At 37.6% G+C, this 25,510-nt stretch overlaps 1 protein-coding gene across 5 annotated transcripts in view; it reads right to left on the reverse strand.

Annotated features, from left to right (window-relative positions):
* Positions 1 to 2,887: 2,887 nt before the first annotated feature.
* Positions 2,888 to 25,510, reverse strand: part of LOC129767756 (uncharacterized) — a 35,141-nt gene continuing 12,518 nt past the window's right edge. For 2 of the 5 annotated variants that reach the window (XM_055768933.1, XM_055768934.1), the window contains 8 exons: positions 22,737 to 23,197; positions 12,865 to 13,335; positions 12,264 to 12,434; positions 11,973 to 12,191; positions 4,529 to 4,636; positions 4,299 to 4,458; positions 4,068 to 4,224; positions 2,888 to 4,008 (listed from right to left, as the gene is read on the reverse strand). In XM_055768933.1, the coding sequence (XP_055624908.1) occupies positions 3,897 to 4,008; positions 4,068 to 4,224; positions 4,299 to 4,458; positions 4,529 to 4,636; positions 11,973 to 12,191; positions 12,264 to 12,434; positions 12,865 to 13,335; positions 22,737 to 23,197 (1,859 nt within the window). In that variant the 3' untranslated portion in view covers positions 2,888 to 3,896. The remainder of the gene's footprint in view (positions 4,009 to 4,067; positions 4,225 to 4,298; positions 4,459 to 4,528; positions 4,637 to 11,972; positions 12,192 to 12,263; positions 12,435 to 12,864; positions 13,336 to 22,736; positions 23,198 to 25,510) is intronic. The other 3 variants (XM_055768935.1, XM_055768936.1, XM_055768938.1) reach the window with 3 other exon arrangements.

The raw sequence follows: 25,510 nt of genomic DNA on the forward strand, positions 1-25,510 counted from the left end.
CGATAAATCCATAATAATAAAACGTCTGAGTGATGAAACCAAATGCTCGAGGAAAAATATCAATGAAACCAAAAGATATATGAAACTTATTCCTTTTTGTTATGTTTTTTTTAATATTTTGGCACTGAGAAAAGGGTATCGATTGATCAATTTTAAAACTGTTTGTTGTTTTTCTCAAAACAAAAACATGTCTTCTCATCTGACATCACTGATCATACCAAGAAAAACTGACTGAAGTCTCTCCAGTCTTTGTTCGTCTCGACAGTGACTGAAGCCGAGACGAGACGAATTGCTCGTCTCGTTTTCTGGAATAGGGCCCTAATGTTCATTCAATGTATGAAAATTTACAACTGCATTTGAGCATGCTAGTCTCAATGAAAGTACTCCTATTCGAGTCTGTATTGTATGTCAACGCAATAAATAAACGGTTCCTGAAGTAAAAACTGCTTTACTAAGCTTCACTCCCTATCACTACAAATTCGTTTTTTATAAGCTACAGAAGAATTCGATAAAAAATAGCACTCAAAGTACAGTTGAAAAACACACGGTTTGTTTACTTTTTCCACATACATTCATAGTATCCGCTAGATGGCGGCAGCGTACCTTCTATATCGCGAATTCCAAGATTCAAAAGAACTGACAGCGTCAGACTTTCACATCCGTCGCCTACGCTGTTCCGAAATGAGCAATCTTTTTGCGATTGACGGATTCTACTCTCCATTGGGTGTTCAAGTTTGCGCTAGTAGCTCCTAGGGTAAACTGACCAGACGCGTTACGCGGGACAGTCCCGCATTTCAACAAAATGTCCCGCGTAGGATAACGTTCCGCGAAACGTCCCGCATTTGGCAAAAGGAACGAAAATGTTCCGCGATATCAATATATTTCAGTATTACAATTAGATCATGTTGATTTTTTTAAATGGATGAACCTCAAAATAAAACTTATTTGTCAGACTGTTCAAGAGCGCTTCCAATGCATTCAACGATTAATACGTTGAGCTGGTTTCATCGCACCGACAGTGGACTTTTTGTTTAGAGAGTGTCAACAGGAAACGACAGCAACAAAATCGAATTTTTTTTTCTACATATTTGATTTTTATGAAGACATATTTTTAAGATGTTTATAAAGATTTATAATGAGTCCCCTATTGATCCGCAGAGACCAACGTGAGTCAAACGAAAAGTTCATCTTTGGCCCTCTAGCTTGGCCAGGGCTTAACGTGTCAAATAAGCCGGAAGAACTAGTGTATGCTGGACAGGAAGAGGCAGAGTTGTTTGATGAAGTATCGCAAATGAAGCAAATGTTGTCCGGAACCTCAATCATGGCTGATGAAAAGATGTATGTCGACATGTTCTTTTACCTTTCCGTGGTTTTAGCAGTCAGCTATCTCTCCATTTTGGCCATTCGCTTAAATGTTTTCTATAGGCCGCAGCTGTTAGTAAGGTTGGCGGTCTACGCAACAATGTTTATCTCCAGCCGATCCATTATCCATTCTCCAGTGATCTTTTGGCATAATGGGCTGATCCCCGTTTCGGCATTAAAAACACATCACCTTCCCAAGTTACGGTAAGCACTTCGTACTGGTTCCCCGTTCACCATATGACTTGAAAGAAGAGCGGCTTGGACATTCCCTTCTCGTCTGTCAGTGAAGGATCTTCTTCGAGAACTTGATGTGGATGATATTTTCGACGTCATCGCATACCATCGCTTACGTAAAGTACCCGGTCCCCGGCCATTTGTTGGATTCTAGCATCAAGCACGTCTCGTCTTCCATTATGAGAATGAAAAGAAGTTTTTCAATTCTTTCGCCGGAAAGAAGTATTTTCACCAGCACCTGAAGCTACTCCTTCTGGGTGATTGCCTGCTGCTCAGATACTGCCGGTCTCGTCTGACGCTTCCGCTTAAAAATGTCCATTTTGGCCAGATTCTCCTTCACCGTTTGGTCGATTGTTTCGATCTCCCGGCTTAAGGAGCGACAGGGAGAGGATGTTGTAAATACCAGATCGGCTATGTCTGGCGGACACAAAGTGTCTCAGGATGTCCAACTCCTTTGCTGTCGGGTGAAGCTGATAATATGAAAAAATCATGAAGTTGCTTGACAGTGCTGCTGCTGCTTATCCACAGCCTTGAATATTTTTAGTTGTAGGCCTAATAAACGTAATATTTAAGGAAAATGTGTTCCATTAAATTATTTTTTGTAGTTTTTTTTTCATCGCCATCCGAAAATAGTGCTTTTTTTTAATGCATACGTTAACACAAAATTGGATGAAAAATGGATTGAAATTTTCGAGCATTCCATTCGGTAATTTGAAGAAAATTGTTGAATTTGAATCGTGCTTGCCAGGCTCTAATTCTCTAACTGAGCGAATGATTTTCAGGCGTAAACAAAATTTAAACCACCGAAAAATCACAACTGAATGACGATACTTAGAAATAAATAATACAGATCAGGTTTGATTGCAAGGACACATGTTAAGTGTTTCACGAATAAATGAGACTCGCTAAACTATGGTTTATTTTCACATAACGTATATACATAACGTTTTGTTTTTTGTGTCTCGCGTTAGACCTTTGACCATCTGGTCACTTTATCCTAGCGGACCCGAAAAGCAACAAAGTGAGTTCCGGTTTCGGTGGAAAATTGCAATACACATATTTATATTTAAAGGCGTGGTTTTTCTTGTTGCGATGGTAACTGCAATTATCTTAAGTATGTCCCAGATCAAAAGGTATGTCATCAGATAATGAGTTCTTATCGCCATTGCGTTATTGATAAATATTTTAATATTTTTTGTCGTTTTTTTTCCTCATTGTTTCGTCAATTATTCTGCTGTGAACATAAAACAGCTTTCATTTTCCATATCTTCTGAAGTAAAATTTACGTAAAGTTCGCTTTTATCCAACTTTATGCGCAAAGTACGCAGTTTTGTCTGTCGTTACTCCTATATATACCTGCACTATCTGTCCTGTGTTTTGTCACAATTTCTCTTCTACTGGATGGCAACAGCCAGCCAGTGAAATCCTGGCCGTGCCTTACTGATAGCTGGAACGTGCAATAAACTAAATTGCTCCGCAATATACTTACTTAAATATCACGCGAAATCATTTAACATTTGTATGGCTGCAGTTTATAACATCATAATTCCACAATTTTGCATGCAAAAATTATTGAACGGAATCTTTGGAATTTGGAAACGAACAAACATATAGTTTTTAACGAGATCTTTGCATCTGTTAAAATCTAGAACAGATAGTGGTTTCTCTTTCGTTCAGAGAATTTAGTCGAATGTATTTTTTTGCTCTATTGTACCGAACGAATGTGAAGCAGAAGAACAAATGGCATACAATTTCAGCATTTCTTCATTTTATTATATAATAAGAATCTCAAAACTGGCGCACTTTATGACAAAATCACACAGACTTTCTTCAGTAAGAATGTAAACATAAATGAAATGAGCGTAAAACGGATATGGAAGAGTTACCTGCACTAATCATCGTATGTTTGTTATCCAGGGAGGGGGGTTTTAGTGAAAATCGTCCTTTCTTCTTCTTCCACAGCCAGCTTGCTTTCGATAAAATATTGTGCTCTGTCTTGTTCTAACTGCAATAACAAACCCTCGTCCCACTCGTCGCCATCCGCTTGTCATGGGAAGTTTCGAGTTTCACAATTCGTTCCCTCATCCGATTTTGCGTTACTTTTTGACTCACAATAATATAGCTTAAAAATAGGATACTCATTACTATCAATCTGAATGTAGGTTTTAAACTGCTGCTGTTGCGATCGCTGTCTAGAGGCGTTTTTGGCCACCGGTTGCTTGCCGTAAGTAACAATCACCTCTGAACCTGGAGAGCTGTGTAGGAATAAACGCAGGCAGTGCAGCTCTGTCCGGCAACTGCTAGTAGGGTGGTTGTCGAGTGTTTTTGCTACTCGCTACAAAGTCCTTAAATGCCATCTTGATTTCCATGTCCAGGTTGTCGTCATCCACCAACTCATCCGGGTCACTGTCGCTGTAAAAAAAATAATGATGAATTTGGTTGCGGGTATCGTAAGCATCTTCATCGCATACTCATCGAACTCCTCGAAGGCTACCGGTGCAGCCGTTTCCAGAAAATCATTCTCTTCTTCGGTCATCACTTGGCCGTCGGGACCGTAGAACACCGGACTGTCGGTGAACTCGTTCGAGGTTCCCTCGCCGAAGGACGGTTGCACAACGGCCACTGGGACTGAAGATAAAAGAAGCATATCCTTGGACATCAAATCGACCTTGGACACTAAAAGTGGAAACAAAACCACTCACCAACTTCCTCGTTGCGTCCCCAGGACTTTCGCTGTAATTCGAGCACAGAATGGATGAAGCGGCCAGTTGAGCAGTCAGTCGAGTTCTCCATTTGGCGCAGCGTCGCTAGGATGGCGTTCAAGTCAGCCTGGCGATCACGCTCGAGTTCAAAGCCACATAGCTGTTGATAAAGGAGTTGGGATTCCATTTTAAAGCTCAAAGCATATAACACTAAAGTTTTATTATATTACCTTGAAACACTGACAGACACATTTAATGTTCTCTGGGCCTTCTTTATTCAGCAAAAATTTTACTGCACCCAGTATTCGCAAGGCGAGTTCATTGTTTCTCTGGCCGTGCTGGAAATATGAGTAAAATAAACGGTGGTTATACCTTTTGATTAAGATGGTGTGGCTGTTGTGACGATTATTCTATGGGTTTTATTCTGTATGCCAAAACGAGCAAATGTCTTCATTAAAAAAAATTGACTAAAAAATAACCAGGTTAAATAAAGAAATAGGCGAGCGTCTTCGGAGCGCTGCACAGCACACGTATGTTCATTCACACGGCGCTTACAGTACGTATTTGTCTGCTTAATCTCAGGTGTGGACAAGGACAGGGATTTTGGTCTCTGCGCCCGCGCCTTGCAATAGATAAGAGATAAACAAGATAAAATAATAAAAGTAAAATCGAAAAAAGACGGAAGAGAATAGTTGTAACAGAATAGTCTGTAAAACGAGAGAGGAGAAAAAAAAATCGGGACTTCAACGAATTCTATCAACATATGTTTCATGATTTCGTGGACCTCTATTTGTCGGAAGCTGCGAGCAAATTCTAGAAAAACGTTTCAAAGCAAAATACTAATAACCGAGAGCTGAGAACAAATGACGCTGCAACTGATGGCCGAGATCATTCTCAGTGCGATCTAACAAGTGATTCGAACACCGCGAAAGTGGAACCGGATTCCGATGGCCTACAGGTAGAGTTTTACCAGCGAAAATTTGAAAGTAGTTTGTGCATTCAATTCTTTTTCATTTCTTTCATTTTTCTGGTTAAATGTGTTGTGTTAAATGTGTGATGTGTTTCATTAACGTAACTGACATGTTTGACATGTAAGTTAAATGTAAAGAGAAAAAAGTGATATAATTTTGTCGCAAAGTAGAAAAATGAAATAGAAAAAAACAAAATTAGTTCCGTTAAATTTCAAGATGGCCTAATTCATAACTGCTGGGTCTCGTTCATGAATTGAGAAAACAACTATACGCCAGTTTCTTCAACTTCAATGGAACTGATGTACCGGCTTTTTGGAACCGCGTTATTCCATCGTTGTCATTCAATCGAGGAGTATTCGGTATTCTAAGTATTCTAAGTTTGAAAATGCTCACTTTATTCACCGGCCTGCAAATGTTTTCGTTACTTTTCACCGATCTGCAGAACAGACCCGAACGCAATTTTAAATTGTTTAAATTTGCATGAAGATTATTATTCGATGCTGTTTGAATACTTAGTTTGTTTTAAAAGCGTGCACTCGAAATTTTTGCCTCACAGAAATAGAACATGGAGCTCAATGTCATCTATGTCGAATTTCATGACAAGATTGCCACATTTGCACAACTCGATTGGTCTTGAGCTGAACGGATTACAGAATGCAAAATGGCGATCCGCTCGGGTAATTCTGATTCGATCGGATTTTAGAATGCGGGTAATTGATCAGTAGAAATATCTGAAACTTCTCAGGAAATCACACTATCGATTTCTTCAGGACGTATTTTGTCGACTAAAAATGACCAAACTAAAAGTCGCTTTTTCCATTCAACCGAATACATCCAGCAATTTGTGGGGATGAATCCGACCGGATTAAATTTTTCGTTTGAACACACGCGCTGCAATGTGATGACAATTCATTGCGCTTTGGTCTGGTCATAACAAACGCTGTGTCAGCGTTGCTCATGAAAGTGTCTCGCAAGTGAATGTCTCGCGCCGCTTTTGTTGATTATGTCGGAAGAATAGCTCTCACTCTTTACATTCGCGTACATGTCGACCATAAATTGTTGACGCAGTTCACGACATCCTAGAATGACATTTATTGGCCATGTCGAATCATCATACGATACACATAAAAATCCCTTAAGCGCGCCCTCTGTTTGTTTCGTCTCCTATAACCGCATGTTCATAAATATTGGTTCAAAATGAGAAATGATGTTCATAATGAAAGAAGTATCTGCGGCGAGATCTCGTTTGTTTATGTTTATGCAATATTCATCTTGTCCCTTTCGTCGATTTTTCGTCGAAGAAAACCCTCAGACTTACACTGTAGTCACACATATTCTAGAGCTTGTCACTCAGAATATATTCAAGGCGTATTGCTCGACATAGAAATTTCAACAAAATACTAATTAAAATGATGCAAATAATGCTACGTTGAGGAGGCGAACGCTGGAAACGTTAGTGTCATAGAAGAAGAACATGGCGAGAGTCGTATGAACGGTGTGTGTCAACGATGAATTTCGGATTATTGTTTCTCTACAAACCGCAATTCCTCGCGTCACTGTGCAATCCATGATTTCAGCAACGCTTGCGCATTGAATCTACACACGTGCTCTCCAGCAGGTGTTTTATCAGGATTGACGAGAATAGCGTGATTGTAATTTTGTAATCTGAGGAAATGTGATTTGAAGAATTTCAATAATCGACTGTGCTCATTCAAAAAGGCTTCCAGCTTGCCGGAGATGCTCCTGGCTTTAGACGAATTGAGATTACTTGTGCATGTGTGGATGAAAGTTCAATGAAGCGGACGTTGCGCCATCAGTCATTGAACAACGTAGATAAATTCGTTCTGTTTATAAAACGAACAACGGTTCATTTATTTAAATATTGTTCATAAAAAATGCTAAAATCGCGAAAAAAAATAGGGGACTGGGGTTTAAATTTTAGGGAGGGTTAATGTATGAAGCCAAATTCAAGAAAAAAATTATTCAGAAAAATATTTTTTTCAGTATAGGGCCACCCTATCCTGTATCCTAGCGGTATCATATATAGTTCACAACCTATTCTCATGCCTACGTTCGATTAATTCAAATAATCGAATATCTGAAATTGTAATCGAGTAATGTTGTATCGAATAATTGAAAATCTGAATATAAATACATCGAATAATTGTCACTGTAAAGGCTATTAATGAAAGAAGGTATTTTTCCCAAGGTTAACGAATTTTTAGGGTAAGAATTAGGCTATATAATTTTTTTATCCAACCGTCTAACATCGACAACCCGATAGACCACGCGACCAGAATGACTACGTGATACGTGATTATTACAAGAAATAAATATTCGCTCGATTAATCGAATATTGAAAGACAATTATTGGAATGAATCGAATATTGAAAAATGCCCCAACGATTAATCGATAATCGAATACATGAATAATTTTGACATCACTAATCACACCGGGCTCGTTGGGTAACAGTAAATCTCGACGTTTCGTGCAATTTCAGGATATTTGACATCTAACTTATTTTTAAACCCCCGATTCCATGTACTCCCCCTTGAGTGATTTTTCGGTTTTCAAAAAACTCATATTCTGTCTGCGACACTGGGAAAAGAAGTTCGATTGAATTAATATTTTGCATTGGGTATTTTATCGTGTAAATCAACATTTCGCACGAAGTTCCATATAGAAATTCGAGATGAACATTTTCATTGGCACCCTAAACCATAGTCCCAGAGTGTGGATTTTTGACAAAAAGATATTCGATATGACAGTGGATATCGAAGTTTCTTGTAATTCGAAGACATTTGGTATCATTTTTTTCTGAAACACCATTTTCATTTACACATTTGTTTGCATCCAAATTACCTACTCTTTAAATCATTCCCACCCTTTCATCAAACGCAATACAGGCAGACTTGATTATATACAGTGCCCGATTCCTTTTCTCTTTACATAATCGAGTCAAACTTTTTTTTTATTTGTTTTTTATACATTTACTAGCTGACCCGACAAACTTCGTCCCGCCCAAAATTTATTTTTCGTCTTCACATTCACGTTTTCTTACTAAGCGCTGTTCATGGGTCCAATCGCAGAATTATTCATTGATTGATTTTCTAATCTACCCTTTAAAATTACCTTTTACTATAAAATTCCTAGTACTTCTACCAAAACTCGACATTATAATATCAGATTATTTTCAGACACAATTCTCGTTCAAGATTTTTCAACCGCTTACTTGCACCCTATAACCTCAACATACCTAATTTGGTTTCATTTGCTTGATTAATTCGCGAGTAATGCAGAAATTTGTGTTTCATTTGTATGGCAGCGCACCCCCCCCCCTTAGAGAGGGGGGTGGAGTGTCTAACCACCATAGAATTATTTATTGCATCCTTAAACCTCCATATGCCTAATTTGGTTTAATTTGCATGATCAATTTTCGAGTAATGCAAAAATTTGTGTTTCATTTGTATGGCAGCCCCCCTGGGAGAGGGGGGGGGGTGTATCTAACCACCATAGAATCATTTATTGCACCCTAAAATTTCCACACGGCAAATTCCATTTCATTTGCTTGATTAATTCTCGAGAAATTTAGAAATTTGTGTTTCATTTGTATGGCAGCCCCCCCTTAGAGAGGGGGGAGGGGTCTCAAACTGTCACGAAAACCTTCCCCGGCCCCAAAAATCCCTACATACCAATTTTCATGTCGATCGGTTCAGTAGTTTCCGAGTCCATAAGAATCAGACAGACAGAAAGACAGATAGACATCACTCCATTTTTATATATTGGGTTGGGGAAAAAGAAATGTCGTATATTGTCAACATATGGCAACACTTAAACTTCTCTTGTGTTGTACTTATCGCATCGGGTCATATATACGGCTATTTAAAGACGACAATCTGTGCTACAAGTGTCGTTTTGACAGTGTTGTGATTGTCCTTTTCAGTCTCAAGTTATAGCGCGTCAAAGATGGAGTCCACCAAGCAAGAAATTCGCCATATTTTACGTTTTTACTACCTGCAAGGTAAGGCGGCCGAAAAAATTCGTGTAGTTTATGGACCCGATACTGTAACAATTCGCACAGCACAGCGTTGGTTTGACCGATTTCGTTCTGGTGTAGTGGCTGTCGAAGATACACCTCGTACTGGTAGGCCACTCGTCGTAGAAACCGATAAAATCGTTGAAATCATCCAAGTAGACCGGCATGTGAGCACTCGCTCGATTGGCCAGGAACTGGGTATAGACCATAAAACCGTTTGGAACTATTTGCAGAAGATTGGATTCCAAAAAAGCTGGATGTATGGGTGTCACACAAGTTGACGCAAAAAAATCTTTCGGGAGCTCGAATGGGATGTTCTATTGCACCCACCGTATAGTCCGGACCTGGCTCCAAGTGATTATCGTCTCTTCCAGTCCATGCGCTCTTGGTGAAGTTGGCCTCAAAAGAGGCTTGCGAAAACTGGCTGTCTGAGTTTTTTGCAAATAAGGAGGGGGGGTTTTATAAGGGGGGAAAGTGGCCTTCTAAATGGCAACAAGTTTGCAAACAAAACGGCGCATATTTAACTTTTTTTATCCCATTTATTTATTTAAGGCTCATTAGCATTTTAGCTGTAACAGAGCCGAATTTTAATCGTGTACATGTCACATGGTTATCATATCTATAATTAGCACATTACACAGTTGCCATTCGCCAGTATTTCTTCTATACCATTACATATGGTACATTCACACAGTAACCATTTAGGCGTAAGAGTATTCTTTCTGTTCTTCCATTATCCAGTTGGACCACCGGACAGCGGAGACAGTTGATTGATCATTGTTGAGTTATTAATAGAACAGCAGCCCGATGTGTCTTACAGAGCAGAGCAGTTGTATAGATGAATCGATCTTATTTCGACCGTGGATCGATCTCCATCGCTGATGATTGTTGCGTGGACGTAGCTATTCTGTAACAACACAAAGATGGTCAATGAGGGCCCTGAGTTTTGAACTCACGATCGATCGCTTACTAAGCGAACGCGCAACCAATGTGGCTACGGAGACCTCCATATTTGACTTAAATTGGATAATTTTAAGTATGTTAAATAAAGCGTCAAATTTCGATCAGAAATACGACATTTATTTTTCCCCAACCCTATATATAGATTTTTCATTTTTCATTGTATAAGAAGAATTTAATTTTTGATTCATCCCTTTAATGTAAAGAAAGACTATTATAAAATAAGAAAATAATTGCATCCAGAATCTCTCAGATAGACGATCATATTTCATGAAAAATTGCTTCTAGGCGTATAGTCGAAAATCGATAATGACAGAGTTATAGAACTTTTTTCGTTTCGAGCTCTGAGGCAAACTTACTCTACATTAAAAAGTATGCTACGTACGTTGCATCCGTTCGAAAAACGAGAAAATTTTGTACAGAATATAGTTGGGAAGAACCAAATTAGTGGATTTAAATAACATGAAAACTTAAAAGATTTTATCTAAAAAAAACATTACAAATTTGATTGTTTCTATCAACAAAATTAATGATCTTTAACCACTCCACAATTTGTTTTATGACACCCAACTTATATCTTTCTTAATTTCCCTGCAATATCGCTACAAACAATTTCAGGTGAGAATTCAAGCGGCGGTGTCTCGCACGTAAACCTGTGTTCAACTGATTGCCCGGTTAGTTTGAAACATAGGATACGGTCCTTTAGCAATGTCCGACGGGCTTTAGCAAGCGTCGGACGGCATACTTTTGCGCAGGGCGTTACGTTTACCCGGTTAATTTTTGTTTTCCGGAAACGCAAAATTATATATAATCGACTATCCGACCTGTTACCTTACATGACGCACAACCGGAATGACAACAGCAGGAAAACAAAAGCAAATCGAATGGTGATTTAAATCGTAGTTATCAGAGTTTGGGTTATTTTCTACGGGAACCTTTTTTTATGTGATCTATCCACAGCATAAAGAAGTTTTCTTCATTAGAGGCGAATGAACTGAAAAGTTTAAACCCTCCTCAAGCTAAAAAGAAGAAGAAGAAGGTTTCTTCAAAATGTGTAGTGAAAATAGTTCTTGAAAGCTATTGTGTAAGTTTTGTGCGAATTTTTGAGCGGTATCTATCCCTCGCATAAAAATAGGTTTTCCTGTTTTTTTTTTGTTGTTTTCATTCTTTCATTTGACATCAAAATTCAAGAATATGTTAATGTCATTCTGCAAAAAAAAAGTAATTTGATTGTTCAGCGTATTGGAATGTCGAATTTTGTATCGAATAACATTTGCGGCATTCGCTATTTTTTTTCATTTGAAAAAATGCGGTCGAGCCATATCATTTGCTTATTATAACGTTACCGTTATGATGCCACCCATCAATTGCAAAGCCAAATTGTTTTGGCCGACAGATAATGTTCTGTGTGTGGTGGGATCAGAAGGGCATATAGGATGAAGTTGTACAACAATTCAATAAATGAAATAAGGTCCCTGCTTCGACGACTTCGAGATCAAAATTGATCCAATGATCCAGTAGCAAATCGTCGTAACCTTAAAATGTCTTGTGATGAAAATGATGTGATGAAAATATTTTCAAATCTTAAAATACACTGTTCACCGAATTCATTTTTACGTGATAGATGTATCTCTTATTAAATGCGTTACTGTGAAAGATACTGAGTGTGGTTTTGAAGAAAGTGAACAATGTATGTTTTCACTTACTTGAGGTTTCCTCAACTGCATGTACAACTCGGCAAGGAAAAGCGTTGTGCCCCGCACCTTTATCTGCTCGTTTTGCATGTATCCTTGCAGTTCATTCTCCTGGTATTCCAGCTTCATTCTTAGCAGCCGCCACAGTACACTATCGTGTCCATCGTCAAGGCTATCCAACAGTTGGAGTAGTCGGGCACCCATGTAGCGAAAATTCTGCTCTCTGACAGACTAGGTAAGGGGGAAAGAAATTCGAACAAAATATTAGATTCAAAAATTGTTCGAAATTTTAAACACTCTCACCTGTTCACAGATCATCTCCACAGCATTGCTTATTACGAATTGGTTGGCATGGAACTCGGCAAAAGTGCCCTTCAACTTTCGCTGGATATTCTCGAACATGCCGGGATTGTCGTACAGTTCGCTTATAACGTCCAAAAGGTAGTTCAATGCGGCCATTTCCGATTCAGAAACCTGTAAGTTCAAAGAAGCGTATCATCATCAATAGGCAAGTGGGTGGGAATGTATCCGAGGGAGAGAAATTGTAAGTTTGTTAACCGATCCAAACCTTCACAAAAGCATTCCATGACACTTACGAGAAAAAAAAGCAACCAAGGGGGAAACAATAAGCAACGCCACAACAATAACAAACGAACAAGCATAACAGCCCAATAAGCATTCGCCAATAGTATTAAATATATGTTACATTAAATTTAGCACTTTCTACTAGCTTAACAGTGATGTCATTCATGGATAGGTGTTTCCAAATTCAGCATCCAACCTGTGGACGAAAGTAGTTCGACAATCCATGGACGACATAAAGAGCATGCATGTCTCTAGAACGCAGTTATCCTCGCGCTAGAGTTGTGTGCGTGTGTGTGTATTCGCCTACGCGGTCTCCTACCTGTTCATCGCCCTCTTGGTCATCGTAATCATTGCTACAAGCCATCGCGCGCGGTGGCATTTGTTGGTGATGTTGCGATTGCTGCTGGAGATGATGCGGCAGTTGGTTCTGTTGCTGTAGGTGATGCATTTGGGAGTTTTGTGCGTTCTGTAACCTCGATCGAACGGACGAGTTATTCTTGTTGTTGCGATTATCGTGCGGCATCATTCCAGGCCCACCAGCGCCACCGCCGGCAACCGCTGCGGCTGCCATGCCTCCCAGAATCGGATGATGCAGGTGATTGTTGAGCGCTGTCGACGAGTAACCCATGCCGGCCATCGCGAATGGAAAGTGGCCACCGGCGGCGTTCTGAGGCATCGAAAGATGGGGTGGTGCCGACGTCTGCTGTTGGTGATGCTGCAAACGTTGCTGTTGAGAATGTTGCGCAAAGTGTTGGGTTGGATGATGGTTATAGTGTGGGGGGTTGCGCATCTGATAAGTCCACAGTTTGTCCACATGTTATTTTTTTGTGGTGATGGTGGTAACAATTTCCGTTGTTGACACACAAAATTTTGTTTAAGATACGAAGGTACGGAGGTATCGTATGTATTGTGGTGGTTTGTGCATACACGTTTAGTAACGATCCGTGCATTTTAATGACATTCGCAGAGATTGTGTACAATAGAATATAGATAATATATAGATACAGGATTAGTAGATTGTTCGATATTCGAATTTTTGGGGGTTATCTCAACATCCTTCTGTAACAGATGCTACATCCCAGAATTTTTAACATTCTAGGCATTCCACCAATCAACACGAATTTTGTAATTTCATATTTTTTATTTAGCTGGAACTTTGCCAACATGTTTGGCACTAGATACAATATCATTTTATGGCACGTAAAAATTAAAATTAAGTAAGAACAATAAGTGTTATGTCTTGTCTCGCGTCGCGTCTTATAAGTGTCGTGAAGTTCTTACGTTGCACAGCAATTAACCATTTCCCGTACAACATCGAGTCTCACTCGTGGGTACTTGAATAACATAGGGCGCTACAACGCTCAGCAGGCTAGTGAAATCACTTGATGTGTGACGTATTAAATAATACGGGAAGGGATTGAAAATAATAAGCTTATGCCAAAATGGTATCATTTCAGGAAATAAACTATAACACCAAAACGTGTTATTTGGTCCTAATGGTGTCTTTTGCAAAGTTATAGATTATAATTTTGCTGATCTGGAAAAGTACACAGTATTATTCTGTACATCTTTGTTAGAATTATCATATTGAACAAACATACCATTTTGGCAATATAATATTTCTTAGTATATGGCGAATTTCATGAATTTCAGGCAGCAACTTCTCACATGTGAAACGTTGAAACGTTGTGGGTGTAAAGACATTGGTCATTGAAGCAACTTTACATGCTTGAAATCTTCAAAAAGGAATCAGATTACTTTTTTGAAAAGGGCCAAATTTTTTCTTGATTGTTTTATGAAAAAAAAAATTCTACAAAATTATTTGGGTAATAGGAAGAATTCAAAATAGTTTGAATTTTTATTGAAAAATACTAAAAATAAAAAAATAATACTGAAAAAAAATTTCCAAAACTTAAATTCATTTTTGTCGAAAAACTATTTTTTTTTAAATTCTAAAACAAAATAATAGTCCTTACAATTACATCTGAGGATGGGTACTTTTTCTAACAGCAATTTCTTCATGTTTTCTCTGAAAAAATTACAACTAATCCTAATTTTGTTTAAAGTCAAGATAGTGTAATATGATTACTTGGAATCGTACACATAGTGCAGCTCACTAACAGTCATGGCCCCTAAGGCAATATACCTCCCACGAGGGCCCGGGCAATGCAATCATAAGTTTCATTCGACATCAAGCCTCATACTGGGCCAAGGGTTTGTTAATTATTTATGGTTGCGTAACCCTATTTACTTTTGTAGCTCAAAGATGATATCTTTCTCTGTTTTTTTGCAGAATGCGTCTAACCACGCCTTAAAAAAATTTGTGTGCTTATTCTCCGAAAACGCCATATGGCGACCGTGACAGGACTATATAGTGTATATATAGCGATATAGTGTATTCGACAAATTCGACTTATTAAAATATTAACTTTTGTCGAAGACTTCAACGATCTATCTTTTATAATTTCAGAAATATGTGGCATTTTTGAATGAAAATTCCGGTCAATATGTCAATCGCTATAATTTATACACTAAAATGTTACAAATTAAACATTAAAAGTAATTTTTCAAAGAAAACGTGACACAAGTTGTTGTTAGGATAACTCTTTCCCTATAGCAGTGCTCTTCTGCCGATGTATGGACGACTTGTTGGTAATTGTATGGGCTATCCATATAATTCTTATTGAGAATGTAAACAAAAATACCTTTTTGAGAAAAATGAATTTCAATTTTCAAAATATTTTTTTAATGTAATTCTTTGAAATTTTTGTTGTTTTTTTTTAATATTTAAACAGTTTCCTATATTTTATTCTTTGACTAAAATTTTGTAGGTACCGTCATCCCGGGGAAGATTGATCACCGGGGTGAGATTGATCAAACGTACTGATGAAAACAAACTTAATTTTTGAATTATTCAATTGAATTTTTTTTTATATGACAAAACATTTTTTAAATAACACGTTCAATAATCATTTGTAGGTTCTTCTCGTTAGGGGTTCTTATGGAATCGCTTCTTAAATTGTATAAAAATTAAACTTTTCTGATCAGTATTCTCGTTTCCTGTTTTAAACATGGTAGAGAAACATATTTTCACAACATCAAAATGATGTGGATAGACGCTAAGCATATTCATTCTCACTTGGCTGATTCTTTACGAGTTGAAATAGTAATCAGATAGTTACAATTAAAACAAGAGCGAAAAATCAATTTTGCAGAACAGCTTTTTCTCTTAACCAGACAACCAATGTTGCGGTTCATTTTTCTCGAAAACGGCTGAACCGAACTGTAGGCGACAAATTTCAATTGAAACTCTATTTTGTTTCATTTGAGAACCCTTTTTATTTTATCAGAATCGATCCACGGATTCCGGAAATATGCTGGAAACAAGTACAGAAGCCATAAGATCCAGAACCCAGAACAACGTAAAACCCGCCAATTGGAGTAACAAATATAATGATCTTTCAAAACTAGCTTATTTGTGATAAATTCAAGCCTATATGACCTCATTCCTGTAACTCGGATATGTTCTGGGTAAGGTTTACGAGCGACGTGATCACTTTATGACCAGAACCGAATCCCACCATGCAGTATAATGTACTTCATGGTTTGTCAATACTACCTCTTTGGTGATCAATTCATGGATTTTTGTTCAAATTAGGATAACCCAGACGGTCTTCGGATGACCTGCAGCTCAAACTTTATACCGAGATATGAGGAAGGCACGTCTACACCTTTAGGTAGATTGAATCCGATTTGTATCCTCAAACCCTAGAATTATCATTTATATTACCATAGTTAAAATAATGTGAATTTCTATATATTTTCGTGCACATTACACTAGAAAATAATGAAAAAAAGGCTGATCAATTTATCCCCGAATGTATATGTTTTGATATTTGAATTTTCCGCTGAAATTTTTTCAAACTAATGTTTAAAGGAATGTTTCAACTAAACATTTCATAACGTTTTGTGATTTTGGTACCAGTACTAGGTACTAGTTTGAAAAATAATTGGGTATAGATTAAACAAAATATTTTGGAAATATTTACATTTTTGTGAAAATCGTGATCAGTTTTCTCCCGGTTTACGTTACAATAGTTTTCGATATACACTGTTAAAAAATGGTTTTAGTAGAAATTTGGTGTATCTTTTCCAGAACCGCAAAGTTAAGGGGCTGTCCACATACCACGTGGGCAACCTTAGGGAGGGTAGGGGTTACGAAAATGTCCACGTTCGTCCATGGTGAAGGGTGGAGAGGGTACGCGATCTGTTCAAAAAGTATCGCGACTTTCGAATTTACGCGGGTTACGTATATTTGATTCTAGATTTTTTTTTGTGGCATTGTGTTAGTACTCATGTCTCTCACATATGCTGACAAGTACGGCTATTTTGTTCGTTAATTTTTGACAACCGCTTTTCTTACACGTGTTTTGGTCATCTGTCTTTATCTGCATAAGAGTTGAGAATCAGCTCTTGCAGTGGATCGTAGAAGCGAGCGCTACATTCTTTTATATATTTTTATTTGAAAGCAGAGGTTTTTTTTACATAACATATCCAAGTTTTTGAAAAAAAAAGGAATGAATTGTGAAACAATACAATATGAGAAATGTGTATGGTTGTGTTCAGTGTCGAAAATATTCAGCCTGCCTTGTATTGATAACCAACTGCTCAAGCGATTGTCGATAAATATGAAACAACACTATTGTTACGGACAGATGAGGCTTTTACGCGGATCGCTTTTTACTTCCGTTCTACGTAAAGATAGTCCCATTTGATATCTATCATTAGGTGACATGGTTTTTTTACGCGGATTTTCCAATTAACGCGGATTTTCGAATTAACGCGGTTTTTTTCCGCGGATTTTCCATTTAACGCGGTTTTTTTACGAGGTACGTATTCCTCGCGTAAAAAAACCTGGGTGTACATCACTTAGGATCAGGGTTGCCAATATTTTTCGAAAAACTGGAAGATTGCGCTTTAAAAAACTGGATCATGTAAAACCGTTTTATTTTGAAAAGATCGGCTTTAAAATGATGTTTTTGCCCATTCCAATGATTGAAAAATAGAATTTCCTTCGAAGCGTCGCGAATATGTAGTTCATTAAACGGCGAAATGAACAATTAATTAATATCATTCGAGTAGATCAAAATGCCATTTCCCACTACGCGAACATTACTGTGAGGCAATATTTATTTGAGGATCTTTTCTTCTAGAACATCTAGTAAATACTTTTTTTTTTTTGATAAAACTTCAAAAATATCGTATTTATTGCTTCGTGTCCATCATGGCATCCTTCATGTCATGTCATGCCCAGATCAATTGAGGTGCATGGGGTCACGGAATCTAACTTCAATCTTCTGTTCTTTTTCTTGTAACGCGGATTTTGATTGATGTAGTGTTCCTTTTCACAATGTTCGTTGTTATCTCACGAATAATGTAGAGCAAGAAAAATCGGTCTTCGGCTTGTCGCTTTTGCGTGGTTGGTTTCAGCTCCCACTCGTTAACATTTGAAAGCGGTTCTATCATGCATCAAATAGGAGAGTTTAGATCATGCGTAATGTTGATGCTATTTAGAACTGAAAATCCTTTGGGAGACCATGAGAAACTAATATCCCATTGATGTGAACGGAAACAATATTATTTGGGTTTTATGTTCATATCAATCAAAATTCAGAATGATTTGGAATACCAATAAAATTTGATGATTATATAAACTCAAAGGCAGCATAGCACACGGGCATTAAGAACCTATTTGGGTGAGATATTTTGCTATGAACATTGCCAGTCGTGATTGAAATCATAGTTCGAAACAGAATATTTTAGAGAACCTAGAACATCTGATATTTACATAAATTCGAAGACAGTGTAGCACGCACTGTGCGCTAACCGTATTGAATTCGGAAGTGTAAGCTAGAGAAAAAAAAAACAGTGAGTTGAAAAAGGTCGATCCAAGGTAAATACACATTGGATCGATCGAACGATGAATGTCAAAAAAACACTTGGTCAAGGGATAGGAAGAGTGAGTGAGGGATATTATGTATACATTATGAATTTATTTTACATAGAATGGGTAAAACTGAAGCACACATATAAAAAACTGGATAAAACTGGATGATATTTCAAAAAACTGGAATATTTCGGGATTTAACTCTTTGACTAGATCGAGAGGAAAAAAAACAGGAAGAATCCAGTTTAAACTGGAACATTGGCAACGCTGCTTAGGATGCAATTTATTGCCTTTTGCATCCTTCGCTGCGTGCACAAACATCTGCCAATGGTGCATCTACCAACGGGGTGGAATAAAACATAATGCATGTTTGTTTGAGTTTACACAGCCTATCGCTTGGGCGAAGGATGGGAAGGACCAACTCGAAAATAAGATAAGATCTATGGTGACCACGTGATCGGTACGAGTACACATAGGAAGTGGGTGACCTAAAAATAAAACCGATGTGTTATCGGTTTCAAGAAAGAGAGAGGAGATATTTCTCATATTTTAGATTAAGATGGTGTATATAAATATTGTACATATAGAAAATAAAGTAGTAGTAGTGTAGTAGTAGTCTGAAATCTCGAACTCACGCGAAAGCGTGAAATTTCTTGTTGTTTTAAGAAAGAAATTTTCAACTATCAATCAACACCAGTGTAATGAACATCAACATCAGCTTGAAGTTGAAGTTCATTTTTCATTTGCATCTTTATTTTCATCATGATATTCGTAACGTAGAAGTTGAAACTCATTGCGTGTTAGTGAAAATCAAAGCATGAAATTCAACGTCAACCAATTGAGAGTGAAATCGATGGTAAAGCATGGCCATTCATAACACAAAATTCTTGTTTTTGGCGACTTCGTCAATAGAATGTATAGATAACTCTTGCTATGTCTTATGAATTTACTCCCGATTGGCCGGAGATGGCATGATGTTTTCATATATTCAAATAACATCAATTAAAAATTTTCATTCAAAATTTGAACAATTTAAAGCTGCCTTCGGGCTTGGTAATCTGATAGAGTATAACTATGTATGAGCACTTTTGCTCCTATATCCCTCTTAACGTGGGAACGAACCTCATCACATGCCACAGTAAGGTTTTCCTACAGGCATTTGAAAACATACTTCCATGAAAGGTACGTTGTATCTAAATTTACAGTGCATGTCCACATTCCAAAATTTTGAATACTCTTCCATATCCGCACTGGCACCCTACTTGTCGTAGCACCCTTTGATACAGAGGGCTTGTTCAAGATTGTGAAGCGGATTCTCACTGCTTTTTCACAACATCTTCCATCCATCTTCCATGCATCTTCCATGCGGGACTTATTCCCGCATACCACTTCACGGTGTATCCGCGTTGACAACGATATGGTGTCGACATCTGGATACGAAATTAGTTTTCCACTAAAAGTTATCCTATTAAAAAAATTATCTTCAGATACAATTTTTGTAAAATATTATTTTACCACGTAAGTAAACGTTTTCCATTCACATTGAACACTAATTTGATACGGAGAAGTTAATTTTCATTCATAATTTCTATTTAAAAGATGTTCGTTCTGCCAGAAAACCCATTATTATCTTGGATGTTCCTTTCGTTTTCACCGTGAAGTGTAAAAGGGGATAAGCCCATCCATTATTGTATCGAGTAGGGTATATGTGAGTAAAATCAGCATTAGAAATAAATTATGTCTGCTGAGCTTGCTACCTCGCTGGCAAATTTCTGACTATTTTATATTTATACCATAAGTGTTTTTGGGAGCTGGGACCCACACTGATATTGCGCAAACGCTCTTAATGCGGGCTTAATGGAAAGCGCAGCAAGAAAAAAACACGTTTTAAACAGGGGAAAAATGGATGTATTAGTTGCTCGTTATTGACGGTATGAGTGAGTAAGCATACACATCGGTAGAACGTATGTATTCAAAATTGGAATGCAGTTTTCATTATTTTGAACCGTTTAGGTAATAGGAAATTGTAATGTATAATATATCGAATGAATCATAAAAAAATCGATTGGTATGCAAATCATCAGAATTTATTCTTAGCAAAAATAGTTATTAACGTTAACTTTATTTCATAAAATCGTGACTTGTTTTCTGATTTAGCTTTCTGAAAGACGTAGTTTTACGTCAAAAATAAATTTTGTTTTCGTAATTATTAATTGTATTTATTTTTTGTAGTTCACTCGGTTATATATTTTTCTTTAACCTTAGGTTTTTTCGTACATAATGAATCGTAAAATCAGAGGGGCGTTTCCTTTCTTTCTCAAGTTGTGATTTTTCAATGTTGACACTAAATCTACCACGAGGGGTCAAATGACCCATTTCAAACTTATAGTCAAAATTTTCTTGCAAATTACATTGTCACAACATAATTTGCCTACACTACTTTTGTTAAAACATATATCGAATGTATTACTCCTCTCTTGTTATTTCTTTTACTCAGAAATATATGTAATATGCCCTAACTACCGGGCTAACCATCCCAATCTACAGTGCTATTTTGCGTATCAAAAATTGTAATTTTTTGCGTATCAAAAATTGTAATTGTAATTGCTATTGATTGTTATCCTAACACATTAAGGACCGAACGTTTTGGGGCAAACATGAACGCTTCATTTGTTCGGATTCCACGAATGAGATCGTTTTCTTCGATGTGGATGAGACGAAGGCGAGCCATCGGTAGGCCTTGTTAAATTCTTAGCAAACCAAGGGTTTAACCTTCAAGTGTAGAAAACACAGGTTTCGTAATTTATCCGTAACAGACGGAACATGCCTTTTTTTTACTTTGAAAAATAATAACTTAAAAACGAAAGGAACACAGCTCTGATTTCGGGATAAGGTATTTGAATTTTAAATTTAAAATTTAAGAAAAAACCTTAGCTTTCAAGAAGAAATATAAAAAATATAGCGCCCCCTATTTTCAACCGAGTAAACTAGAAAAAAAACAAATACAATCAATTACGAAAACTAAAATCGTTTGTTTTTCGCAAGTTTAATATTTCTTTAAAAAAAACTATCTCATAGGCTTTAATTTGATATGTCAATCACCTGAATCGGTTCAGTAGTTTAAAAGTTATGAATTTTTGTGTTGCGAAAAAGGGGAAAAAATTGTTTCGGACCATTGGCTAATTTTGAAAAACCATAGCTCAAAAACCTAGAAAAATTGTTTTTGGATATGTTATGTTAAAAAACCTCAGCTTCAAGAAAAAATATTAAAAGTCCAAAGCCATGTAAACTGCAAACAACAAATACAATCAATAATTACAAAAACAAAAGCTTTTTTTGCAAATGTAATATTTTTGGCTAATTGGCTTTAATTTGATATGTCGAAGAATGTTCACGTGGACAACAGGGTTAGGGGTATAGGCAATGTCCACGCTTGTCCAGTTGAGGGGAAGGGGGAGTCTAAAATCATGCTTTTTCTGTCCACGTGGTATGTGGACAGCCCCTTATAACTATGTCTAAGACACCATTTCGATCAAATGACCCGTTTTGGCGTTATAGTTTATTTTCTGAAATGATATCATTTTTGCATAAGCTCTTTCCAAAAAAATGGTCGTGATGATTAAAAAAAAATAGTACCGTAAAAAGACATTGTACCTAGTCCCGAACAAGTTGGCAAAGTTTCAGATAAATCAATAATATGAAATTGAATTGATTTCCTGTTGATTGGTGGAATGCCTTATTTTGTGAGTTAAATTTATCGTCCAACCAAATGGTATGATGAAGTCTGGAAGATGAATACTAGCAGCACTTGGATGCAACATTTTCCTTTTATAGTGAATCAGATATCGTAAACCGCATCCATGCTCTCATTTTTATTGCTAGCTCTAGTAACCTACAATAGTATGATATTTACAACCGCTGTAACCAATCACTTTCTCTCCCATCCTCACTCGCAACACACTCCTCATCCATCCGTGTCGCATGACGCTTGTGTCCAATCATGCATGACATTAATTGGCTTCAGCTTAGAGCGGACCGAAAATTGTTCAACTTCTAATTGCAACATAGTTTCGATTCACTCGCTACCACTAGCACATCTCCAATGAAGCATTTTTTTAGTTAAGCCTATCTCGAGCGTCAAACTAATCCTGGAAACTCGCTCTAACTTTTGCTGATCGTTCACTCTCTCTCATACCGATTACCATAATAAAACAATGCGCATACCTTTAGCGCCAAATACTTACATCCTTGTTATCATACATGTGATGTCCTATTTGTTGTTGTTGCTGCTGTTGTTGTTGTTGTTGGGAAACCTGGTGGTTTAAGAGTCGACCCGCAATTTTCGATTTTCCCGCCATATCCGTTCCATTCATCATACCACTATTGCCCATGTTGTGATGATGATGTTGCTGCTGCTGGTGATGTTGTTGTTGTTGTTGATACATTGAGCCCATGCCGTACGAATTACCGCCACCGCCTAAACTTCCTCCTCCCCCGCCGTTATTGTCGCCACCACGATACCTATGGTGATGCTGCTGATTCTGATGGTGTGAGTTATGCATGCCATATTGTTGTTGCTGGGGCGGCTGATGGTTTGAGATCCGCTTCGGAATGAATTCGGGCGCGTTCGCCGACAAACCTGCGCTCCCACTAGCACCGATATTCACGTTTGCGTTTGCGTTTGCATTTGTTCCTGTGCCTGCACCTAGAAGAAAAGACGAAATAAAAAAGAAATGTTTTATCAGGCTTGAAGTATTCCTTGTTGAAATTTCGTCTTCTACAATATGTTTCTTCAGAGACTCTTGTCAGTGTTGTAGATCCTAACACTGAAGTTATATCAAAATCTAAGGAGAAACAGACGATTGATAATTGAGTTATTGACAGTGGAGTTTCCTGAGGAAGCTTTCGTTCATGATTCTATAAAGCTATTGTCGATTGATCTTATGCATATGGTGCATTGGAGCTTGGTTATCGCGGCCATTCTGGAAGATCTTGCAGAGTAAAAAATCAGAAGGGTTTTTGACCAACCCGGTATGAAATCGGCCTGAGAATACTCCAAAAATCTGCTTATTAGTAGCGATAGATGGTGGATGAGGATTTTGGAGGCTGTAATATATCAATACGGAATCAATCAGTGATGAAATATTATTAAAAAAAAACACTTCTCACTGTACCTCAGGCTCTTTTTACTCTTGTTCGGGAGCTTAAAACCACCATCAAAAATGTCTCTATGGAATCCAATACCGTTGGCTGTGTATAGCTCTTGACTGTTTGTCCTTAACGTATAACACAAGTCTTGAGGTTTTTCCAGGAAGATCACCTTTTCAAAATTGCTTCTGGAAGCTTTCTTTTCGAACTCTTGATACTCAACCTTTTTCATGTGGATCACAATAAAACTGTCGTGTTAGGTACGACGAGAAACGGGTTGAGGATAGCTGACTCAAACCTTAAACACATAGCGACGAGCACGATTGTGCTAGAAAATTTTCAATTGCAAACCTTTTGTATGGATATCCCAAAATTGCTCAATTCTGTTTTCTCAATCTCGTGTCTATCTCTCTCTTTATCTCACTCTCTCTCTTTCCCATCCCTCTCTCTTTCTCTCTCTCTTTCCCCTCCCTCTTTCTTTCTCTCTCTCTCTCTCTCTCTCTCTCTCTCTTTCTTCTCTCTTCACTCTCTCTCTCTTCTCTCTTCACTCTCTCTCTCTTCTCTCTTCACTCTCTCTCTCTTCTCTCTTCACTCTCTCTCTCTTCTCTCTTCACTCTCTCTCACTCTTTTCTCTCTCCACTCTCTCTCTTTCTTCTTTCACTTTCTCTTCTCTTACTTCTCTCTTTCTTCTCTTTATCTCTCTTTTCTCTCTCTCTTTCTTCTCTTTATCTCTCTCCCTCTCTCTCTTCTCTCTCTCCCTCTTCTCACTCTCTTCTCTCTCTCCCTCTTCTCCCTCTCTCTTCTCTCTCTCTCTCTCTCTTCTCTCTCTCTCTCTCTCTCTCTTTTCTCCCTCTCTTTCTCTCTCTCTTTTCTCACTCTCTTCTCCCTCTCTCTATCTCTCTCTCTTTTCTCACTCTCTCTCTCACTCTCTTCTCTCTCTCTTTTCTCACTCTCTTCTCTCTCTCTCTCTTTTCTCACTCTCTTCTCTCTCTCTCTCTTTTCTCACTCTCTCTTTTCTCACTCTCTCTCTTTCTCTTCTCTCTCTCTTCTCTCTCTCCTCTCTCTTCTCTCTCTCCTCTCTCTTCTCTCTCTTTTCTCTCTCTTCTCTCTTTTTTCTCTCTTTTCTCTCTCTCTCTCTTTTCTCTCTCTTCTCTCTCTCTCTTTTCTCTCTCTTCTCTCTCTTCTCTCTCTCTCTTTTCTCTCTTCTCTCTCTCTCTCTTTTCTCTCTTCTCTCTCTCTCTCTTTTCTCTCTTCTCTCTCTTTTTCTTTTCTCTCTCTTATCTCTCTTTTTCTTTTCTCTCTCTCTATAATACCTTAAATTTTTTGGACAAATAATGAAATGTAGGAAATTGTTTCAAAAAACGAAAAAAACGATTTTTTTAATTGAAATTTATTTCTTTCAGAAACGTATTTTTTGATTTCTCAAAAAAAAATATGAATAACCCTTACAATTTCCAACAAGTCACTCATACATCGAAAGATGGGCACTTTTACTGGGAAATGGTTTTGACATAGGACTATGTCTTTGATTTCTATATAGGGGGGTCACTCTACGAAAAATGTAACGATTTATTAAGAGTTTCCAAACGCATATTACTCAAAATGGTTATTGCGACATATGTTGTGTTATATATCATTAGACAGGAAATTTATCCAGAATTTTTGCTTGAAACATGAACAGTGAATATAGTAAAAAAGATAACAATTTGACGATTTAATTGGGTATGTTTTCTTTTGATTGCACTATCCACTCGCTTTTTCCCCGACGCAACGAGCAATCTTTTTGCCTAGATTCGGGCGTTAGCTCATAATGTGAGTTGATGCGTAAAATAAATCAATTCTTGATGCGCATCAATTCTATATTGTATTG

Source organism: Toxorhynchites rutilus, chromosome 2 (genome assembly GCF_029784135.1).
Source record: "Toxorhynchites rutilus septentrionalis strain SRP chromosome 2, ASM2978413v1, whole genome shotgun sequence".
Taxonomy (NCBI): domain Eukaryota; kingdom Metazoa; phylum Arthropoda; class Insecta; order Diptera; family Culicidae; genus Toxorhynchites; species Toxorhynchites rutilus.